This window comes from Trichoplusia ni, chromosome 16 (genome assembly GCF_003590095.1).
Source record: "Trichoplusia ni isolate ovarian cell line Hi5 chromosome 16, tn1, whole genome shotgun sequence".
Classification (NCBI taxonomy): Eukaryota; Metazoa; Arthropoda; class Insecta; order Lepidoptera; family Noctuidae; genus Trichoplusia; species Trichoplusia ni.
The window spans coordinates 1,838,905-1,864,091 of NC_039493.1; the positions used below are offsets into that span (position 1 = coordinate 1,838,905).

The 25,187-nt window shown below is 34.8% G+C and overlaps 1 protein-coding gene, 1 long non-coding RNA gene and 1 pseudogene across 3 annotated transcripts; 1 reads left to right on the forward strand and 2 right to left on the reverse strand.

Moving 5' to 3' along the window:
* Nucleotides 1-250: 250 nt before the first annotated feature.
* Nucleotides 251-1,744, forward strand: LOC113501634. The gene is made up of 2 exons (XR_003401301.1): nt 251-384; nt 593-1,744. It is a non-coding gene; the product is annotated as an uncharacterized LOC113501634 (long non-coding RNA).
* Nucleotides 1,745-2,260: 516 nt separating this feature from the next.
* On the reverse strand, nt 2,261-3,887 carry LOC113501632 (annotated as a pseudogene).
* Nucleotides 3,888-7,641: 3,754 nt separating this feature from the next.
* LOC113501631 (probable palmitoyltransferase ZDHHC8) lies at nt 7,642-24,067 on the reverse strand. Of its 2 annotated transcripts, none has more exons than XM_026882806.1 (9): nt 23,872-24,067; nt 19,101-19,219; nt 17,120-17,277; nt 16,501-16,673; nt 15,935-16,129; nt 15,099-15,285; nt 12,434-12,627; nt 11,967-12,125; nt 7,642-7,803 (listed from the first exon to the last, which is right to left on the reverse strand). In XM_026882806.1, exons 1-9 carry the CDS (start codon nt 23,961-23,963, stop codon nt 7,749-7,751), a joined length of 1,332 nt encoding a protein of 443 aa, XP_026738607.1. In that variant the 5' UTR covers nt 23,964-24,067; the 3' UTR covers nt 7,642-7,748. The 2 variants fall into 2 exon arrangements, with proteins under 2 accessions (XP_026738607.1, XP_026738606.1); XM_026882805.1 differs by having other exon boundaries at nt 12,434-12,651.
* Nucleotides 24,068-25,187: the final 1,120 nt, after the last annotated feature.

Here is a 25,187-nt window from a genome sequence, read left to right on the forward strand (position 1 = left end):
CCTTGAGCTTAGGAAATAAATCTAGCTAGTGTCACGCGTGCTGTTATGTAAATGAATGTGAATGTGAATGAATATGACGATATTCTATTTATATATGAACATTACTTATGGCTTGACATAAACAAAGTCACATATGTACACCCCGGTAATCGTTTTTAGGACAAACACCGCGTAACCATGCCCATATTTACGAGGTTATTAAGTAGGACTCTTGCCGTTGCGGAAGCGATCACAGCTAATGCACCAATAGATGGAACTCCTATAAATACTGCTTGGTATAATTTCAGGTGAATGAACTGTACAAACTGTTGAAACAAATCGACGGTATATCACATTCCGAGATATTGGAGCGCATGGAGGCACTCGAAGCACTGCATAACCAAGGTGAGTCATTGCAAAAAGCCGAAGTTTCATATATCTTCTCCACATTCTCCCATCTCCAGAGGTATTGCGTATCTCGGAAAAGCAAAATTATGGCAAATTAAAAGCAACATTGTATAGTTATTGCTGGCAAAAAAAAAATAGGTTTCTTTATATTACCATATTGCCTCTACTAATATCGACGTATAACCTAAAATACTCTACTTTCCAGCGAGCAACTTCGGTAAATCTCTAACTGAGCTAGAGACCCTTCAGACTACAATAGCCAGTGGTGTGCAGAACAACAAGGAGCTGTTGCAAGGTGTCCAAGGAGTTTTCGCACATAACCTTGACAGTCTTCGTAAAGAGATTAAAAAGTTAGACGATAGGATTGGAAAACTGGTGGCGGCGTGATAAACTAACATAATTATGATGTTTTAAAATCGATTGTTTAGCGCAAATTATTTGTTTAAACTAATTATATATACTATAGTTAGTAATATTTTTCATCAGATATTACAAGCCTGCTTTCGAGTTGTAAGTGCGTAAATTTTTATACGAATTGCCATTTAAATTGAATAATCTTTATTTTAACCATAGTAAGTAGTTTAGTAAGAGAATATAAATGCTTTCATTTGAACCAGTTATATTTAACTAATAAAAAAGATATTTACCTCTCTTTTGACTTATCATTTGAAACAAAAATCCTCAGTTTTAACAATTTACTCATTAGATATTATGTTAAACAATCGATTTTAAAACTCATGTAGCTTAAAAGTTTTAATAAGACACCATCAATGCTCTCGAATTATTCAATGGAAAATAATTATGCAATTAAATTGAGATTTTATGTTATATTCCTACAGTTATTTGCTTATTAAAATACAACTGTTACCGTTAAAATAGAATTTTGATTGTAAGTTGAGATTGTTGGAGACCTAACTCCTAATTAATGCTTTTACAATATAAGGCTGCACGTAATTATCAGGTGCTTGATTATTTACCATACTAATTAAAAAAAACAGTGATTATTGTGCCTGTGTACTGTACCCTGTTTGTAAAGTACTATTGTACCAATGTCATTTAGTTTGAACTAGAGTCGAATTTACCTTAGTTGTATCAAAATCTGTTTAAGTACCCACACAATTCAATTTTGCACGTCATTTGATTTCATTATAATTCGTCTTCTGAGTTAGCAAAGTAATCTTAATTCTAACAGCATATTATTTTGCAGTTACTGATGAGCCAGTTATTATTTCGACATTGTCACTTTTTTACACATTAAGTATTCCAATGTTACATTTATTTTAAACTCGTGTATCGTACTTTATAAGAATACTGCTTAAGAGATATAATTTATTAAATAAATCGATTATGTAGCTAATATTGGTTTAATTTTAAAACTGCTCAATTCTGAATCACTTTTTAGCGTGTTCCTGTTGCGCGGATGTATGGTGCCAGACCTTTTGGCTAATTTCAATCGCGTTTCAACATCGTTCGTTTTGTACGTGAACTACCTATAACTTGTGGCTATTAACCTGTTCCATAGGGGATCCAACGCATGTTGACGGCATGATTAGTTGAGCGGTTGAATGTTAATACGCCAAACTCATTGTGCGGCTAGTATAGCGGCTTCGATTCCCACGTAGGACTAACTTGTGATCCACAATTGCTCATTCTGATTCAAGCAAGATGGTCTTTGTGCATAGGACTAAAACTTTTGTGAAACCCCCTCGACACAAGGATTCAATTCCTTACAGCTAGGGCATAAAAGGGAAAATCAAGTTCAAATCAAGCATTACTCCTTATTCTTCAGGCTTAACATGCTGGTGCTTGAACATTTTTGAGATTAATGCGGATTTTTTAAATCTAACCTGTACTCTAACAATAAAACAACATCTTGCATTACGGGTGTAATGTTTTATTTTTTAAAATTACTTAGAACCTAAGCTTCTGGAAGAACCACTTGTTCTTTCCGCTCTTGTATCTCTCCTCGAAGCGCACTCGTGTGTTGAAACGGAGCTTCTTGCGCTTCGCGGGGTCTTTCAGGTCCTTTGCGCTGAACTTCTCAAAGCTGAAGTCTACGGAGTAGCGAGTGGGCATCAAGTGGTTGTAGTTGACCACCTGAAAAGACGAGAAAAGGAATTTATTAATGTCGCTAATATTGGTAAGAATACTTAGAGTAAACTCTGTTTGCCATACGAATTACAAATCTAGATTTGTGGGGTGTTTAAGATTTCTCTTGTCTAATTTTTTTTTAATTTCAGATTATTTATTACTTATTATGTTCTTCTCTTATTGACTGATTTCAGATTGACATGGAAGACCTCGGTATGAGAGTATGAAGGTTCATTTACTTAGAACAGAGATCTTTCATTCATGAGATCTCGTAAAATAGTTATTTACAAGAAAATTTGGATCAAAAGTTTTAAAGGTAATAGACAGTAATAGAGAGATTTAGTGTTATAATAATCAAGATGTTTAGCAAGGTATTTTTATAAATGTGCCAAAAAAGCAGCAACATTTTTGCCAAAATCTGTGGAACTGTTTTCATGAAACCATTCTCTGCCGTGATCTTAATACACTGTATATTATACAGACTGATATATTAACAGCCTACTTTTAAAATTAAGATATTGAATATTATTTGACTCAACAAATATTATTTACAATGAAGATTATTTACTTAGAAGACAAAGAAGCAATTTAACAGTCATACAGTAGCGGTAAAACAACAACTTCATCTACAATCTGTCATACAGATTCATTTTAAAATTACAAGTAGAAGCCATCAAATGCACAGCACCACTGACTAGCACTTTCCAAACTGATTTTGGGTTGGCTTCCAGATCAAGTAGATTTGACTAAACTAGTTTATTTATAGGAATCCGTTTGCCACCTGATCTTTACAATGGTTACTGAGTCAATTTTTTAAGTCAAGTAAAATAAAAACTATCGAAGAAATTGTCGTTAGTATCAAACAAGTTGTTTTTCAATAATTTTAGTTTCAGTTTGGCACTCATTTTTGTAACTAATAAACTCATCTTACAGATGGTTTAATGAGTTATCCTGACATTGTAACTAGAAGAGTTCTAAATAACAACATTCGTGTCAATGTCGTGTTGCTTATCATAACAGAGTAAATAGTACCATGTTGCAGGTAAACGTCTGCATTTAAGGTTAGAAACTTGAATTCCTGTTTATCACACTAAATCATGTTTGGTTATTATAATATAGATACGCAACAAGGTACCAATAACTTAAAGAAGTTTTACGTATTATGGTAAAGAACTCACCTTCACAAAAGGCTTAACTTTGGAGCGCTTGTGGATTTTGTTTTGCCCATCCTCTTGTGGACTTTACGGGGATACCTGTCGATGCCGGCGACGAAAGCGTGTCCGTATGGCTTGTCTGATGTGCCTTCGTCGTAGTTTTTTGACTACGATCGCCTTGCGGCCCGCGTACCGGCCACTGAGGACCAGCCACCACTTTACCTGGCTTCATAATCTTACCCATTTTGGGAGGCTCTGGAAACAACAAAATTAACCTTCAAAACTTTGTTTCTCTTACTTTTAATCAAGTATAGACCCTGTCAAATAGTTATTAACACTCAACACAGTAGCGCTGAGATGGTATTCACCACAGAATCGGCACAAATAACAAGATAACCACCACAAACTGAATACAACACGAATGTAAGTTTTCTATTATTGTGATTAAATCTCACAAGTAACAAGAAATATTGCCATTAATAGGTCAGGAGCATAACACTATCGATGTTCGTAAAGTATTTCGCTTATTTGGTTCCCTCATTTCACAGATTTTTATGGATATTTTTCATAAAAGATTCTAAAACTCACATTCCCTTTACCCGTCGACTGGAAAAAGAAACTGTGTTGCTATTGCAAAAAAATACGTAAGTTTGACAGTGACGTTCCGGACGTGTTCTATTCACGGTTTTGTTGTTCGAGTATTTTTGACCATGGCAAGTGTTAAACTAACAATAGAATTACATTTTTTTATTTAATTTTGATAAATTTTAATTACTGCGCGCAACTTTGTGTTTTAAAAGATAATTGATAAGACTGAAGCTAGTTCATTCCAAAAATTGATCATAATGACATTAAATCGAACAAGCATTATTTCACCAATTTACGGTTTTTATACATGGTAGCTTCACTAGTTAACGAAAGAGAAATAAGTGAATGGCGCCAATTTTCAACCTAAGGATGGATTGACTAGTAATTGCTTCCCTCTTTCTAATTAGTGTAATAAGTTATCAATGACTAATTATTTATCAATATTGTGTTTTTGGAGTGTTCTTTAACGTATTCAGACCATCATCTTAGCCCAGGATGCAATAAAAACAAGTAAGTTGATTAATTGAGTTTAATATCAATAAAATAAGAAAATTATTTACACAAATTTTATCAAAATACAAAAATAAAACACTGTCACATACATGTAGGTAATAACTTCTGAGGAGGTACTATTATAATTACACATTAATCTTAGGTATGTTGCAGCGCAGCTGTATTTCAAACCTATTATTATCCTCAAATTTTACATTTCGGATTTAGGGAAATGTCGAAAAAAAAAACAATCTTTTGTACATTTTGTACACTTACAACGTATAATATTTAGGTCTAAAAGCAACGTTTCGAAAATATCAATACCTATATTAATCAAAGTCTACGAAAACGCATGCAATTAGCATAAATTACAAAACCTTTGCTGCTCATAACTTCTATAAAATCTATAATATGCTTTTACACCTAAATACCATACAACTTTATTTCAAAAAAATACTTCTAACTATAATATAGTAGTCAATCTAATATATTTATGGACATATCTGGACTTTAGTCAGGTCTGAGTCAACAATTACTGTGATCATGTGCATTGTCAATTCAACAGTGTTAATATAGCACTAATAGTGAAAATTTAAGTACGCACAGTCAAACCAATGTGCCAAAACGATAACTACATTAAAATAATTATGAGAACGGAATGTGCAGAGATGAGAAACAGACGGATGAAGAAATGAAAAGTAGGTTTAAACATGTTCCTAGTAGGCCGTTCAACAAAACCTTTGCTACGCATAAAAACAATACGCTGCTGATATGTTTGTATGTATTTAAAAAAATATTGCATTTACTGGCACCAAAACAAAACAGTGTTGTCTATTAGATACGCAATATTAACATTCACAACAAATACTATTACACAAGTTCTATACAAAATTGTCCTTAGATATTTCTTTTACATATTTCTCATGAATATTTACATACTTAACCCTTAATAAATAGAAGACAGTTATTGTATTCTTTCTATACATTTTAAAACGTATCACTCGAACATACTTGTAAACCCGATAGAGTTCGCTACGAAAACACGTGTATCAAAAACTGTGATACGCTTTATATATTTATTTTATAGATATTTATTTATTTATGTACATACTGTAATCTCAACTGACTCACTCTACATTGCGTGTTCAGTGCGACTCGTGTAATTTAGAATAATATATTCTTTTTTTTTACAATTATCAATATAATAAGTACAGTTTCTTCAGGGAAAATATAAATTCGGAAATTTGAGATCCGTTTTTGCAAAGAAAATAAATAATCGTTGGACTTGAATTTCCATTTTGATTGACTTAATAATCGTTACTTGGCTTGTTATTTTCAAGCTAGTGAACTTAGTCACAACCGAACTTTAAATAAATCAATATTTTTTAGCGTCACTCGATCTGCGGCAACGGTTATGTGGGCCGAGTATATGCAACCTCAAGTAAGGGACCTGCCACCTGGTGAGTAAACTTGGAACTGCTTTTAATTAAGAGTATAAACTAGAGTTAAACACAACTTTCAGTTAACTGCATAGCTTATATTCTTTGTAGCTGCAGCTAAGTTAAAAACTAAAAACTTGGCTTGAGGTTTTCAAACACGGGTATTTCTAGCGTAATTTAAAATAAGCCAAAAAAAGAAATTTACATTTAAAAGATTTCCACTTGACCAGATTGAATTAAATACCGCGTTTATAACAATTATTTGAATAGCTTTAATTTTGTTCACGGCGACGAAAGTTTTATAACCAGAAGCCGCATAATCGATGTTCATTCCATACACTTATAATATTTTGTCACTAATCATACATAGGAAAGTATTATTTATCACTAGATTACAAGAATGAATAGACTTACTTTTTCAATTATAGTCAAAATAGCGCAAATGTGATATTATGTTTTAGCGTGTCGTTTTACATGTAATATGGACGTATCACAACAAAATATAGGAATCTATTATGCACTTCGCGGCAAACTTCGAAATTAGGTACATAAATAGTTCACAAGACGCGTGCTAAAGCTACCTGTGACTACAGAATATTTGGCACATTTTTACTTGCGCGTCGTACATTTTTTACTCAACAAAATCGTCACACCGTACTATAGTTGTGTCATTTTCGCTATTCTACGTATATTTTATTGGAAGAGGTGTTGTAAGAAAAATAACTACTTTAAAATGTACTACATCTACCGAATTACTTTATAAATAAAAAAGCGTCAAGTAAAAAACACACGTCGCGACATTCTCTAAACCTCACTGCGCTCGCAGAAAGTTTCAACTAAAAAAATTGAGGCAGATTAACGAATCAGTCAATTCCGTAACCTCCGACTATTTGAAACGTCGATTTTAAACCTAAAGGAAAAACATACAACAGCTCCTTGAAAAACAATGTTTATAAATACATTTTTTACAATATAATTGAGACACTCGGGTGCTGATACATTTACTCTTTATATAGTTCTATATAATTATTATGTCATCTCGGAATCACAACACTGGGGGACTATGTACACTCTCTCAACAAATTCACAATTAAATATACGTCAACGTTACAAATGACTCACAAATATACATACATATAAAAGTCTAGTCAGACGGTACGAGCGGGTCTCAGACGGAGATCTCGTAGTTGCAGTCGTAGACGGAGGCGCGTCGGGCGGGTCGGGCGGCGGCGCGCGCGCCTCCAGCTGGTCCTGCACCTCCAGCGCGCGCACGAAGGACAGCGGCCGCGCCGCGCCCGGCCCGCCCGCCGCGCGCCGCCGCGCCAGCGGGGACGCCGCGCCCGGCGGGAACACGGCCACGCCGCCGCGCGGCGCCGCCCGCTCGGCCCACAGGTAGTTGCCGCGCTGCGGGGACGCCGCCAGCTCGCGGATGTCGTCGGCCGTGGGCCGGTGCGGCGCGGCCGGCTCGGGCCGCAGCAGCTCGCCCTCGGACAGGAAGCGGCGCTGCGGCGACGCGCGCCCGCCCACGCTGATGAAGTCGGGCCGGCGCGGCTGCGTCGGCGTGCCCGGGTTGGACCTGTCAGGCGCGGCGCTCACGTCAGGGGTTTAATCGCGCGAGCTCGTCCGAGCCCTCGCTATCGTTATCGTACGGCCTACGGACAGAAGGAGAAGGGAGCTGCGGGGCGAAGCGTTTGCACGTGCGATCGCGCGACTGGCGCCGCCGCCCTTGGACAGTGCACGTTCAGAACGTGAAAACGCGCGTGTCGACGGCGGTCGATCCCCTTTCTTGCTCGGAAACGATGTAATAGAGGGGCTATTACATTGCTTATAAGCAAGAAAGTGGACCAACACGCCGCAGAAACGTGCGAATCATTAACATTTCGGTCGGTTATTTACATCAAATTATGAATATAAGACAGTACCGCAATCCCGACTACGTTCAACAGTTACATAGGCTTATTTAGGAATATCCATGAGCAAGACGTGTTTGGGATCAAAGTAAAGTCATCTTCAGGTAGTGACCGGGTTCTGAACGCGTAGAACTTTGGGTCCGTAGGCGGCGACCCCGCCTGCTACGGTTGCGGGGAGCATGCCAACGCCACATGCCATCACTATATACTGTATGTTACACTATTATGTAAATCGTACACACTACCATACAACTACAAACTACTGCATGCTTATCCTGGTGAAATAGGAATAAATAACTACTTTAAAACATACGCTTTTTCACCAGCGTTATGAGTAAAAATATACTCCCAAAATTATAGTAGTCTTTGAATATCATAAAAGTACAAAAACTGTACACGAAAAAATATAAAATTGTGCATAAAAAAATACGTGCAATTTCGTGTGTAAAATAAATAGGGTACATACTTATTTCATCAGGATAAAACAGTTAAAAAAGGAACACCGACAAGCAACGACACGACATATACAATGGCTCCGTACATAATGTAAATAATAAACAGGACTTTCAAATTTAAAACAAAGTAAAACATTCAAGCTCTGGAAATAGAGATAATAATATTTATCAAAAAATATCTTCAAATATATAGCTCAAAAAGTATAGCAAATACCGAAAATACACAAAAATACTAGCTTATGACGAAATAGCGGCGCAAAAATGTAAAAGTAGTTCAATAGTGAGGCCGAGTAAATTATATCTGTTTACCATAAGCTTAACGCGCCTATGATCATAAGTCGACCATAGACATGCGTTGGTAGCCGTTATCAGCCATTGTATAGTGTGTCGTTCTACGTCTGCGCCCCGCTTTGTCACAACAGCTTGCAAATAAAAAATATAATATATAAATTTATATTGTATATTTTGTGCAAATTCTGTCATAGTTAAATGTTTATCATATTAGTTAATCTCTTCGAGAGAAATAAATTCTGACAGAATTCCCATAATAACCAAGTTACACCATCTTCCATAATAGATTATTCAGAAGTAGTTAAAACGATTACTATTCATTTTCTGATTTTGAATTCTCCTCACTCAGGTTGAGGTGTCTCCGCTATTTTAATCGAAGTATTACAACAACTTGAATAGTGTAAAATATGTATACCACATATAAATAAACTCAAATAACAGTCAACCATTTTGTGTAGAAAAGGTATAAAGTAATATCAAACAAAACTTTGCTTTCCCATCTTTAACTGGTTACGAGCATAAATAGCGCCAACATATAACAAGTACATTTAACATGAACGTGCAAGACTTTACCAAGACGGTGTAACCGATTGTAGGAATATAATAAAATAATATGTACAAAACCCATGCCAAAATATAAGAAACGGCTGCAAATATACAAAAAGAAACAATGCAATCAGCACGTGCGCATTATTTACAAAATCATTGCCTCACGCCTACATTCACAAAGAAATACTAAATTATATACCTTAAAGGCATTGTTTACAACCAAACCAAATAAGGGAATTAATAAATAAGAAGAATATTTTTACACATTTTAGCAAAAATAAGAAACAGTAAAATGCAGAGCCATATCAGAAACATTTATATACAAAATTAAAAAGAAATGTGGATATTTTTAATACAGCTCATTTTTTATATACTAAACTTACTGTTTGGAATCTGGAATCTAGAAGAAGAAATATTAGGGAAACTAAATACTAAGGATGGAAATCAAAAAGGTCAGAAGGTGGTTATGACTAGAGCAACATAATTTAGATCTATGGTTAAACCGAAAAAGGATTTCATTAAATATATATTACATTAACTAAAGGTGTAGTTATACTATATGTTAGGAAACAAAACAGACAGACGCGTGAAAGACACAAGTGTTCAAGTGTTTAAAAATATCCACAAATAAGTAAAAAAAAAATCGCAAGAACACACAAACACACACAAGAGCAAACAACGACAGTTAACGAGTTACCGTTGACACGTCGGCTCTATGCGTTAGGTCCACCTGCCGCGGTAAGCGGTAAATCACAAAGTTTTTATTCCGTGACGTTTGTGCTAGGAGACCACAAATATTTATTGGATTATACCCTCATTTTGATAGCTTTATAATTTCATAAATTTGTGATAGACCATATCAAGTTTGTTTTCGACTAACAAGTTTTCGACTAATCAGGCAATAAAATACTACACTTTAGTTTCATCATCTATTCATATCAAAAAGGAAAATTAGCCAAGTAAATGCGAATTTTATTGTATTTATTTTTAATTATCCGCAAATATATCAAGTATGTTTTCAAAAACATCGTTGTTTCTTAGTTGAAATATAAACAAACTATAAAAGTTTGTATGTCTGATTAAGATTTTCTTTATGATTTATGTATTACATTATGGATACACAGCAATATTCGTGGTCTCACTGCATCTGTTCTGGAAATTTCGCCGATCCTTATTTTACACACTGTATTACGACTTAAGTGGGGTCTAATCTAACTTAATAAGCCATCCAGTTTCATATTTTTAAATGTAAATGATTGAGAAGAGGCTGTATAATATACTTATACGCCTATATATTTTCTCACATTGCTGCATAGGCAACCTGTTTTTATACTTATATTTAAATGACTTATAGTAATTAATTTGAATGAGGTATTCTGAAATGCAGCACGGTATTTTTGGTATATGAAATAAAAAATAACCAAATGGGCATTGTTCCTCCACATCGCCTTATTTTTTGACAAGATAGAGTAAATAAAAAAGGTTGTTATAACTATATGCGAGTCTCAGCAACCGATGAGTTTTGTACTCCAGTGAAATCATAAAAAACGTGATATTGGACGGCAAATTAAGATAGACACATTAGTAAAAAAATGCTACTCAGGATAAATATTTAGTACTCGACATAGGAATTCCGCGTCAATTTTGATAGGTAGGTAGAGATTTATTTGCATTTAAACATTGACTGACACAAAAGTCCACAAAATAGTGTCTCAAAATATATGAAGACAAAATACATGGTAGTTATTGAAAACATTATTTTCCGTTGGTTTGGTAAATTTTATTAAAGAAAAGATAAACTCTTTATCTACATATTTTGTTACCCGGTTAATTAAATCTCAATCTACCTTCGCATTGACCCGCTGTAGATATATTAGTAAGCATCCCGACATGTCTTACAAAGCTAAATATACACCAATGACATTAAATATAGACACATAATTAGTGTTCCCAAACTTGTTAACTTCTAATACGTGAATGCAAAACATTGTACATGCAAATAAACACGGAATCAAATTAAAACATATAAGCACAATACGGATTAATAACAGTAGTACAACTTTGATATTCTTGGTGTATATTATTTTCATATCGTATTAAAGTTGATGAAGTGGGTATATCAAAGTTGTACTTCTGCGTTCCCCTGTACCGTGGTATAAGCGATGCATTCCTGGTTTAAGGTAGAAGGGGATCAAAACCATTTCTGTTAATGATGGGAACAGGCCATGATACAATGGGAAATCATATAAATACCTATTTAATCATTATGGGAACATTTTCTCTTCATAAAAATCAGCCAATTAATCCTTTATGAAATTTTGATGTAACACATTTTAAACATAAAAACACAGAATGAAGATCAATTTCTCAACTTTGATGTGTCGATGTGTAATTGAATCGCGGAAACTGAAAGGATAATCTCACAATACAAACATTACAAACATATCGATTCTTTAGACGAACAATATTATAATATTATGTTTATGATGGCTTAAACACATGTAGACATTGTCTGTTCTGTGTAGCCAGTTTTTTGGATATATCAGATCTCCGAGCTTTCAGTGTCCGCCTCAGGGGAGGGGGCTACTGAGCGGGGAGCGTGTTGCATACCTTCTGACTGGACTGCTGACTGCTAAAGGCGTGGGCACTCCCAGCGCCTTGATCCGCTGCTGCATGGTGGGCGAGGGCCGCGCGCCGCCGTTGGAGCCCGCGTCGTACCGCACCGGCTCCATCACCACCCGGTAGCCTGACGTCGTGGTGCCACCGTGACTGGAACATTACACCGGTATACGTCACATTTCATACTTGAATATTGTTTGTGCTTCTGAATAAAACTTTTAAGGTTGACCTCATAAATTCTGCAATATTCTATTCTTGAAATTGAATTCGGTTGTTGTTCACGAGGTTTAAAGATTTCTCATTTAAATATTACTTTTGACTCACGTTCGAGTAACGCAAGGTATTGTCCGATTAAAAAATAGCGTAATGGATGTGTGTGTGTTTATTTGCGCCCATTGAAAAGAATCAAAGGAATCACCATCACCAGAATGTTAACAAAAAGTATAGTTTGAGCGCACCTGGTGTTCCTGGAGAGCGGGCTGAGTCTTGGGTAGTGGTGCGGGCGCGGCGGCAGGTGGTGGTGGTCGGGCGGGAACAGGTTGGCGGCCGAGCCGCGGCGCTGCAGCGGCGGCGGCGTTGGCTCGCAGTCCGCCGACTGCGACGCGCCCGGCCCGTCCAGCTCGCCCTCCGCGTCCTCGCGCCCCGGCGACAGCTGCGAGGGCGCCGCCCACACCAACTTTACACTCTAGCTCTTACTACCCGCACTAGCCACGGGGCAGCGGACATACTGACGTACAGCAACAAAAGTCGACCATCATTTTGTTTTTAACTAGGTTTCTTATATAGCATATTTGACTTGTTTTAATTACTTTTGTTGCTGATTATACAGTACATCACTGTCACTGACCGCCGTTATACTTAAACTACAGATTTCGTTACATAAAAAAAAAACATTAATTTAAATTCCCTGTGTGCCCCTAAAAAAGTAACCCATGTGAGTTTCATGTTTATTATTTTGTTATTAGACAATTTAGAATTTTTGTACGCTGCCAATAATTTAAAGGATATTAATTTTGGATTTATTATATTAATTTACAGCCTACAGTAATTTTAAAGTATGTTTATAAATCAGTCTTATTTACAATACAGTTAATAATTGAAGGCAAATATCATACACATAAAGTTTGCATAAAATATTTATAAAGTTTTTAGTTGGTTATCTGTGCCACTGCTATTAACGTTAGTTTCAAAAAGCGTGTGGATATGAAACATTGACAAAATACACATTTAGTAAAGTTTTATCTCACCAACGAATTCCACAGAATTAATTATATTATGATTATAAACACATTTTTTTATAATTTAAATATTTCATGGAACTGGTTGGTAAGACTCTTTGAAGTTTAATAACAGTGATAAAATATACACAAGAAGCTGTTAAGAAATAAAGTCATACAATATACATACATACATACATACATATATTACATACATTTTATACCCAAGACAATTTCTATTAAACATTTTGGCTAAGTCGGATGTCAAAATAATATTTTCTAATTAATAGTTACCTAAGACTAACAAGAAATCTAAATAAATATTATAATAATAATATCCGACTTTTACCAATTTCAGTTGGAACTACTTTTGTAGTGCACAAATACCAAAACATAACAGTGTTACCACATAAAAATATATAACAGAGGTTACCCACATAAAAAAGTGCAAAAAGAAAAAAGGCTTTAATTTGTTTCTATTCTACAGTGTTTTGTGCATTAAAAAAGTAAATCCTTAAAAAGTAAACGGTATTAGTATTGCCGTTAAAGATACCATCACCATGAAGTTACCTCGTTGTAAATAGTTTGGGAACAGAGGAGAGCCAGACATACCATGTCTTCAATTCACGTTTTATTTAAATAAAAAAGTGCAAGTGCTAATTTCGACCTTATGTCTGTGAATTGAAGGTATGTAATTCGCTCTACAAGCATGATAACTAGATGGCACTTCTAAAATTGAATGGTACTAGCTTTTGTTTCTAGTGAAGCATGTTAATGTAAATACTAATAACATGTTAATACTACGACATTTTAGTGATAATATAAAAATATAAGTATAAGTAAAAACATATAATGGAAAACTGAGTTAAATTATTTTATTGATTTATTAGAATATGAGATTAGATTATTTAGTTTATAATTGTTAGTTTTATGAAGCAGTGAAGGTATGTAATTGTTTTAAGATATAGTGATAATAAATACTCTATAAATAAATATAAATTACTATGATCTCGATGAAACCTAATTATTTAGGTTTATATCTAAGTTTTTATTCGTATAATATCCTTTTTTGGAAACTATTTTCGTCGAAACCCTTATTAAATAAGAACGGCATATTTACATATAAAACATCGTGGTTTAAATCATATGCGCATATGACCATAAATCAAAACCAATTGTTTCAAAAAAGATTTGTTTTCCCAGAGATAGAACTGCATGTTAAGCTAAAACCGTAATTCAGTATAATTAAAGTGATGACAACTCAAACCGCGGTACGCAACGCATACAACGCCGTATGATACCTGGACTAGACTCTTCTCAAACTGTTGAATCGTCAGCCTAGATATCATGAATCGTGTATGCGTGACGCGTGCTCGGAACCAATTTGTTCCTGAATTTATCATGTCAGTATAGTTACTGATAGTTATTTTGGATATATTGTTTCGAAAGTGAGATACTGCTACACTAAATTAACTGCACAGTATTTTATTTGTCACAGCACCCGCTTTTTCAAAGCTCTTCAAGTTTTATCCTGCTTCTCTTTTCACACAAGCTGATGTATTACAAATTTACAACTGTTATGAATTTCGATTCTAGCATAACATTCTTACTTCCCGTATTCAAGACGGTAGAGGCATGAATACAGACGTCTTCCTCTCATCAAGTGACATTTCTACAATCGTTAAACACCAATAATTAGTGCTGAAATGTTTGGAAATTACATTTCCTTCGACTTTCACCTCATCATCATGTCATCTCTATACATAAGAGCGTTCTCCATTAAAGTTAACAATTGTCGAAGTGTCGCTTGCTTAGAGGGGCAGCTCTGTAGCTCTAAACCCCCATCAGTCATCACCAATAATAGATAGCTTAGCTTAGCAATGACAGCAAAGCGTCTGGCTCTCACCTTGTTATAGTGCGCGTGCGGGCCGGCGGGGCGGTGCGCGGAGCCGTTGTCCGCCGTGTAGGTCTTTACCTGGTGCTGCGTGTCCGTCGCGATCGTCGAGATCGCAGACGCCGAGTGCCCGCCGCCAGGGAGCGCTTCGCGGCGCTTCTTGCCGCCTTTGTATATGTATTTCGATGGTCGAACTAGACTGTAAACGAACGGAAAGTGTCAAAATTGATATCTGAGAAAAAAAAATACAAGGTCTACCATAATCTTGCTACCAGCAAAACTTGACCTTACTGACACGACATAAACAATTCTTGGAATACTGTATTGTGAGCACCCAATTCGCATTACATACATACAATACGTAAACGTCATCAAACTACTGGAATTCTACCATAAACTTATTTACAAGTATTATAAGGTAGAAGGCAAACCTTAGATGGCGCGACAGTCAATGGACAGGCATCATGGCCAGTCCTGACTAGTTCAGTTCCTATTATTGAGCCTGAGAAAAAGAAAAGCTATATTCGCTCTAAACATTAACCAGATTGACTGGCGCACCATCTGGTGTATTCATAATCCTAGGGGAGCTGAGAAAAGCGTATGCAATTTTGAAACGAATGCTTGTTCTGAGTCTGGGTGTCTTTGTGCATGTGATTTGTGTGTTTGTAAAACCCCCGCGACACAAGGATTAAATTCCTTACTGTCGCATTAAAAAGAAAAAGTCAAACCAAGGCAATTGATCTCAGAAATATATGTGGATGAAACAAATGGCTATTTAAGGACATTATTGTAAAATCAACTTTAAATAAAACGTACACAAAACTAAAACATATAGTATGGTAGCTTACCTAGGATACTGAGGTCCGAACTGCGTATAACAGCAGTTGTACCAGCATCCTTTCGAGAAGGGGTTGTAGCCCCCCGTGAACTTGCCCGTCACCTGTTCGTTCGTCGTTCGCCCTCGGGACACTAGCACCATGTGGAACCCCGTCAGACCGAATATAGGTATCGCTAGTAGTGCGATTATGCCCATTATTACCATTCTGATGTTGTTGGTTAAGGATAGCTGGAATCGTATTTGGTAGTCGGATATTTAGGGGTAGTATGTTGTATGTTGAAAATAGAACTGTGAGATTATTGAGGTGGTACCTTACAACGTGCCTTAAAACAATTTACCCTTCTTTAGTTACATAACGGTAAAATAAATCATTAAGTAAATACTAGGCACCCGTTTCAATCCCACTGCTGAGCAAAGGCCTCTGTCCAACATATGCCCAAAAAGATTGGGCAGAGTCATCACCACGCCTACTCAGAGCAGCGGTTGACGGTATAGTCACAAAAAATATTGATAAAACACGAACACACAATCACAATACAAATGAGCAAAGTCAAATGCGTTTTTTGTAAAGGATACGACACAATAGGCTCGACCAGCGTCAAAGTTTTGTTATTATTCATAATATAATATAAACTGAGGCCGAATATGCTCAGCATGTGTATGGACAAAGATATTAAGAAGAAGAAGAAGAATCTGTAGTTGCGACGTCCAATGCAGTTGTTCACCCATGGACAGTGGTGGTCAAACGTCTGTAGACAAAGAAAAACTGTGAGCTACCTTCATTAAAGCAATGGGAACTGTTAAAATGAATAGTATCAAATGACTAAAGTAAACTTTAAGCTCATAAGGTAAATTGTTGGAAAATATAATAAACTTTTAATATTGTTTTGGCGCTTATGTTCGTGTCTCCGTAATAAGGTCAGTAAAAGTGACACGTTAGATTAGTGTTTTTTCATAAAGATATAAATAGGAGCTATATTTCTAAGCTCCTTATTGTCAAAAGCAGCTTAACTTGGAAGTTTTCTGTCGCCACTTTTCAGACAGCATATTATAAACGTCAAGAAAATCAGCCGGACTTACGGGAGAATTAATAGCTGATCTAAGAGATGAGGGCAGCTCAAAATGGAGCCGTGTTGAAGTTTTTTTTCATAATAAGGTAAGGAAGTATTCCATCCACTTTTAGCCCATAACTTACTTCTATGCAGTGATTGCAGACTGAACAGTGCGAACACCGCGGCGGCCGATAGAATTTGCACGTGACGCACCATTTCATCCGCACCGTGATACCATTTATCTCTACGCTGCGATACAGAGGCGCTCGAAAGTCGTCCTCTCGATCCTCGTCAGGTGGAGCTGAAAAACAATAATAAAAAAATAAGAGACAAACTCTAAAAAATTAGAGATCGATAAAGAAAAGGACATATTTCGTTGTACATTTAAAAATAAAAGGTAAGTGAAATTGAGCGTTAGGTAAATATTAAAGGAGGATTTTTAGCAGGCGCAGTATACATAATTGAACCTAATAATTGTAAAAGGGACTCAGGTTTACTAAATTATGTATTACAATGTTAATACACGGTTGGGCGACAGTGCCAGATAGGGGCAAACGTTAATCTTAAAGCACAATTTTTGTGTAGACGATACCGAATTAAGAACCATTTATAGCAGCAAATGCAATTCCTATCCAGAAAACAGGACGTTTATCTAGCTTGTAAAATGAAAACAATACAATCCTAGTAGAACAATCATTCTAAAGTGGGCTCATAAAAACATTACACAGCGGTATTGCATAAAAAAAAGAGAACAGATTAGATTTCTTTATGAAAATAAGTCGGGAAAAGTCGTCATAACTGCTTTTGACATCTGCTTTGGACATTTATATGACAATGAAGACGAAGAAAATTTAATAACTTTTCTTTTAAACGCAAACGTTGTATAAGACAGGTGGGTCATCATATACTTAGGGAAATCTAGAGCAAACGTTCTGCTTCTGGCTATATAGGCTTAAGATTCTACACCATCAATGATTTTTAATGTTATCTTCCACGTTTGCTTTTTATTCGTTTTCTAATTAAACAAATCAGTAATTAGACAAATCACCTACTAATGAATCATTAATAACCTCCATTTAACGGTAATTACAATTCTTGTTTTTAGGTAGTGATTCATTTATTGTTTATTAACTTTTATTGTATTTCTTAATACTTAGTTTTTGCATGTAAAAGATATGGTTCTATTGCTAATACCGCTCAACAAAATTCGAACAGCAAATGTTATCAAAACAGTTTTCTCAAACGCAATCTGGGTTAGCGATCAAGACGCATCAAGGTATACCGTATCAGTAATATAATTAAACGTTATTTTGCAATAACAATCCCTAAAATAACCGCGTTGCGTCTAAATCACATCACAAGGGCAACCACATTCTAGGAATAGATAAGATAGCGATGTTTCACGGTTTGCACAAACCGCCACAACCAAACCGTAGGTACTCGTAACTACAATACTCATTTCGTAGACTAATTATCTCGTTCTTGAAAAACGAGTTTTTGTCGTGACTTAAATTCCCAACTATTAAAACACTTTAGGCACGATTGAAACCTGAATCTTTGAGTGCACGATACATTATCGCCTGTATATCGACTGTTGGGGATCGGCGTTATCGTATAGCAATGCTTGTGAACTTGACCCATTTCCACAAATGTTTATTTGACCAGTAAGCATTGGTTTTCTGGTCAATGAATCACTCATGCGCGTAATAAGGAAAGGTCAGTCAACAGGTTTATAACGAGGTATGTATGTTAAAACACAAAACATGTTAATGTGAAGATGTAAGTACGAAATAAAATAAAATTCGATTAATAAATATTATCGAATTACCCACTGCACTAACCCTATCAATGATAAGCTAAATATCTGCTTACGAATTACATAGATACTGATAATTTGTCATATACTTGGGTTCATCGCACAGTATAAATTGTTTAGTATACAATTAACAGCATTGAATAATAAATCTATAGCCGTGTTTTCAGAGTAAATAAGGCCAACCCTTCCCTACCTGCGCTAATTACGAAAATATTTGCTCACGTTACTCAATGAACCCAATCTGTCTGAAAAATGATCCTTAATTTGCGGACCTTTTTGGAGATACGAAAAGATAAAGCATTACGTACCTTTTGGTATAACCCCCGGGTCCATGAAAGTGGCCAGGGTAAAATTGGCCAAAACAAAAAACGTTATGAAGCCTTGGTACGCGGGAACCCATGGGTGCTTGTGAAGGTAGTATTGACACCTGAAACATACAAATACGAGGAATTAGGAGAAATTCGACGGCTGCAGGCAACCCTTCTTAAATGGATTTTCAATTTATTGAACGAAAATATCGATAGACCTTTTGGGAAAAATCTATCCATTATACATTTTAGGTAAAACATGTCGTCCTTTCCAAAAATCCACGCGCTATATTTTATTACACGCAGTATAAATCGCTCTGCTTGGGAATTGATACATCTACATTGGATATATTACAATGTGGTTTTAAATACTTTACCACATGCGATCCTTGCCGATAAACAATTAACTCTTATACCAGTAAAACTAGCTCATTGGGACCTAGATCGTACAGCAATCTTTGACTTCGAAAAGCAGCGTTTATAGGAGAAAAGTTCCTCCTTAAAATTGAAGTCTAAGCTCCACTTAATGAATGGTTCATTACAGAAGCATGTTCGTTAAATGACCCGTTAAACTCTCTCACCGAATACGATCGTCATGTATTAACATTGTGTCAACGCTTCGCACGGTAAATGACGAGAACCGGAAACCTAATTCCCATCCCCGAACATGACAGAAATACAGACTGCTTTATATTCTAGAGGGGACCGTGACACGAAAATGCCTGCTTTGTTACGGGATGGAGTTGTTTCGTACATCGTGATACAGCAAATTCGATTAAAAATTATTTAAACAGTGCAGAAGTCATTCCGTTTTCATAAAACTGTTGAGTAATATATTTATCCCCGTAGTGAAGGAACAACTTGTGTCCTACATTTTCATTATTTTTCTATTTCGGATTATCGATTTCGTATTAGTTTATAATGCCTGAAAATCACCCACCGGAAAGTATTGTGAAATGGCACGAGTAAAAGGTTTTATTAAAATCGGATTTACTAAACTGATTCTGTAATATTACGATAAGCCTTACCATAACAATAAAAATAAACGTACAGTTTTATAACGGAACGGCAGAATACAAATTTTGGTGGATATTTCATTGAATATTAAGTTCGAACGTTGCATGATCCCTGATGAACTTAAATTGGCCATAGCATTTTTATTACGAAGTAAACTATCTATAGACTTTGTTCGTTTTCCTTATATTTGAGTTAAAAATGTTACAATTCCAATCACATTCGTTAAAATTCTATTCTTATTATGAAAGCTTACGTACCTCGAATGATATTTGTATTGAAAGTAAATCGAATCAATCATAATATTTGTATACAGCAAGTTGCAAAAAATCTGATATAAATACGATAAACAGTACAACATTGATAATATTCTTACTATTATCTAATATTTTGGGCGTGCACGATAATGGGAACTTAGTACAAGTTGTTAAACTACAATTTCCATGATAAAAGATTTCCAAAAAGGATAAGAGTGATTTAGATCGATTTTACACTTAAAATTTACAGCTTACTTCTAAAACAGGACTTTCTATTCATAACACTTCCGTTTGAAGTTGTTTGAAGTGTTCAGGTTAGTATCAGTACAATTCAGTAAATTTTGTACCTGATCCTGCGTAATTTAGGCAAATTCTATATTGATGTTGATGCGTATCTATTCTAACTATACATACAAAGGCATGCCAAATAAATGTGAACACGAATGACCGAATATAAGACATTTATTGGGAGACGCGGACACTTTAGACAAGAACTACATTTTAACCGTCTGCAAAAAAGAGTGTGTCAATTCGACTGGTATATTTAGTTTTGTATGATTTCTGATCCAATTTACGTGATCATAAACTGGAGTAAATATGTCTCAACGCAAAGTAATAGAAACGTAAAATGGTTACAAAATAGTTTGCATGAGTGACAAGTACACAAAAGGATCAAGTTGTAATATAAGTACATGGTACATCAGGTACCTAATCATAAGGTTTACAAACATAATTCAATTGTTTGATGCCAGTCAGTATAAATTTCCGTGTTATTACATTGTTATACAGTAAATCGGAGTCAACTAATAAACAGGTTGATTGTTTTAACCGAGGCCTAAGATACAGGGTCATCACACAGAAGAACTTTTATGGAAGAAGATGAAAAATATTGAAGTGTTTTTTGACTGAGGGTCTGTGAGAAGGTATACCCTTGGTACTAAAATAAGTATTCAATCAACATGTTTGTCCTTATTGATATAACGCAAAAGAACTGTCCCTAGAGACCAACCAGCTGCACAGGATATATCATAGTACAAAAGCATGTGTGCAAACATAGGTGTACCCTCTGTTCTCTTACTCTCATAGCTCGATGGGACAGAAAAGAGATCGGGCGCAAGACCCCCATTTTTGTCGATGCGTGGATTGGGATCGAACTCGAGATCTTCGACTAGACAATCACGCGGTTTTACTTCAAACATACGAGAACATCTTGAGAATATACTTATGATTTGCGTATTTTTAGTAACCTTTGTAATGCATGCACTTAAAAAAAAAAGCCACGAACTGGGAGATCTATGAATCAAAACCCAGCAGAGAAAAATGATAGGCTCTGTTCATGATGAATTACCAAAAGTAATAATGTTTGACACTATAAAACTGGAAAAAGTTCCTTTGAACATGACTAATGAAAATTTCCAGACAGTGTCCATAACAATTAAATTACCACTGCTATTTTAAGACTCAATGCCACCATTTTTTACCTAACCATTTACAAAAAACTAGGTTAAGTTTACACTAAATAGACTAGTTAGACAAGACAAATAGCGTCTGAAAGCTGTTACATTGATTAAACATTTGTTTAGTGATTAAATTCAGATGTTAACCTGAATGTATTAATTGATCTATTTAAATTTAGAACAGTAAAGCGGAGCTGTTTAGAAACAAGAGGGTGTTTGAAGTTCAGTGAATATGAAGAAGGCAGTTATATATTAGCATTATGAGTGTATCTTGCAGTCACAATATTGATTCTAATGATCATTATATCCCACTCTTTTAAAATATGTAATGCTTAAAGCAATAAAACAAATATTTATTCAAACATTGAAAGATTATAAAGCTTAATCAATCAATCATTGATATTTAATGGAAGTAATGACTGCTTTAAAATTGCAGTTGCTCAGCAATACAATTATATTTATTAAATTCAACATTAGATCTAGAGTTGCTGCCTTTTAGTTGCGTTTTTGATTAGATCCAAATTAAGATCAGCAAGCTTTTTAAATAATATGAAAAATTAAAAAATCAATTCTTATAAGAATTGATTTTTGACACTTACAAAGATCATGCAATCACTGAATGAGAATCCAAATTTAATTCCACTTGCTTTTAAATAAGAAAGTGCCAGTTCTATTGTAATCAAGATAATTTTAGAATAATTCTATAATTAGCATTGATAATTAGGTGCCTGGTTCACAAGCTGTGCCAACATACCGCTGTGATGTTTAGAGTTCTGATTGCTCCAAATGTTATTTATTAACTAGACTGTTCTATTTAAACAAAATAAGTAAACAACTACTAATTAGGTAACATTGTGCTGATGTTGTTGAGAACAAAAAAGTTTGGTGAAATCATTGAATATGGCGTTTTCTTATTGGATAGTTATGTATCGGTATTGAAGGGTATATAACACAAAATCTTAATCCCACAGTGTGGCAAAATAGGGCCCGTTAAGAAAATTTCATCAGTAAAATTTTCACTTATAGTGCATATTTCAGATTTATTCTAGTTTCTAAAATTGGAAGAAAATCTTACAGCAATGGGATTATAATTAGATAAAAATATAATCACTTGCTTGTACAAAAGTTTCTTAACTTGAAAATATTAGGTTTTACTCATGTGAATATTATTTCAACCAGGATTTTCAGTCATTGTAAATATTTTCCTTAGATTTAGATCAATGGAATAGTAAACAATGGTCTCTCTAGCAATACACCAAAAAAAATATGAAACACAAATCACTTAAACTTTTAAATAGTTATTGTTATGCAAACGAGACACTGTCTGTGTAACTATTTACATAAATTAATAGTCAAGTATATCATTATTTTAGATTTACTTAAATAAATCATGGATAAATTAAAATCTATTTTTCAATTTAAAAAGCACAGACAACTTAGATTCAGCCATGACTATGAAAGAACTTGTAACTAGTCAATATTTGGTCTATAAAATATTGTGTTTACATAAGTTTATTAATAAAATAATCTTGAAATAAATTATAACTGCATATATGCATTATGTTGCAACAATTTAAATAATTTTGTAAACAACAGGAAAATATTCAATAAAACTAATCAAGAATAACGATGTAGCTTGAACTTGTGCAAACAAATATAAAGTTGACTGACTCATGGTCCTCAGACATGAGACATCTTTTGTTTATACAGATTTGGATACCACACAGGAAGTACTGGGCCATTGACACGACAACACACTTCAAGGAGTTCACTTCGATAAACACTAATTATTATATCGATATAATCGTAATGTAAATATGACTTAATTACTTGGAACATGGCTCCTACACAACCTCACAGGTATATGATAAAAACGTTCTTACCTTGATGGCCACAGGCGAAGCAGGGGTATAATCCACACACAGTCACACAGGGCAACTTCACAGCCCCAAGATATTAATAGAAACAATTCAACAATCTCATGTGAAAGTTGTCAAACCGAAAATGAGAATTTACAGACGATCAACGACATTGTATACTTACGGGAAATAAAAAAACAGGGATGTTGTACCCAACAGTAATGTCCAGGCGAACGTCGCAGGGATGTATCTCGTTTTGAGGTCGCATTTGGGCATATTGTGTCAATTTTAATTCCCTAAAAGAAAATTAACTCAGTTTTATTCGCTACAGATCAACATGGCCGCACCTATTAATCTGACAGTAGTAGTGTGGCAGCAGTGAATTTAAGAGACGTTATCATCATTAACTTAATTACCGGTAATCATGATACCGGTTTTTTCGTCAACTGTTTCCAAGTTAGGATATTTTAGTTTTCATATTGTGAAAAGGTTTGCAGTATCATTATTTTGTTAAACGCTATGGTTATTATATACTTCACTAAGTCAAGTAATAGTCGTTTACTACCAATATTATTTTTATGTGTAGAACTTACTATCTAAGTATTGTGTATACATTTCTGTTCATGTAAAATATATGGAAAGGGAATAATGAAGGCAGGCAATGTCATATTTTGGAGGGGGTTATTATCGGGTGAAGCACCCAAACGTCTGTTCTTTAATTATTACTATTTCTATTTTTATGTTTATTTCATAGTAATACATGCCTATAGTACCATGAAATTAAAAACAGTGTTTTAATTTGTAAATTGTACAGCTCAAAAAATAACTATTAAAGTATTTTCGTGCTAAAAACAAAAATCAATGCATTGTGCAGCATTTCTTAATTATTGATTGAAAAAATATGTTAGATCAATGAAAATGATAAATTAATAAAGTCGTTACCAAAATCTTCTTTTAAAAGATGGTATGGCATGGTATAATTAATTAATGTGTCAAAAATCGAATCGTAAAAATATCAGTTTACAATTATTTTATTAACTACACATTATAAGATGGACTATTAATAATTTATCACTTCAGTTTACTTTTGTAAAATTCTCTGTATTAACCAACCAATTCATATATTTAAAAATAAGATTTTCATGTTATAAGTGTTTTGACTGGACTAATTAATATAAGTGTTTAAATATTTACGTTTTAGAAACCTTTTTTTTCACTTTTCATATTATCTGATTATTGCTTGGTCAATCTAGAAAGTAGAAAATATTCCCGGGCTTTGTTTCGATAGAAATGTAATGTCGTTAGTTGAAAAAAACATATTGGTATGTATGATTTTAAATTCCTTCAAAAACATGAATTTTCTTTAACGTACTTTTAGTTTGTTTCGAAAACCGTATCAGGTTTTTTTAGTATTGTCACATTTTCATTACCACTCCATCTTTTCGCATTGTTCGATACTAAAAGAAAAATAGTTGTCATTTGTTAAAATATTTTTTTCTA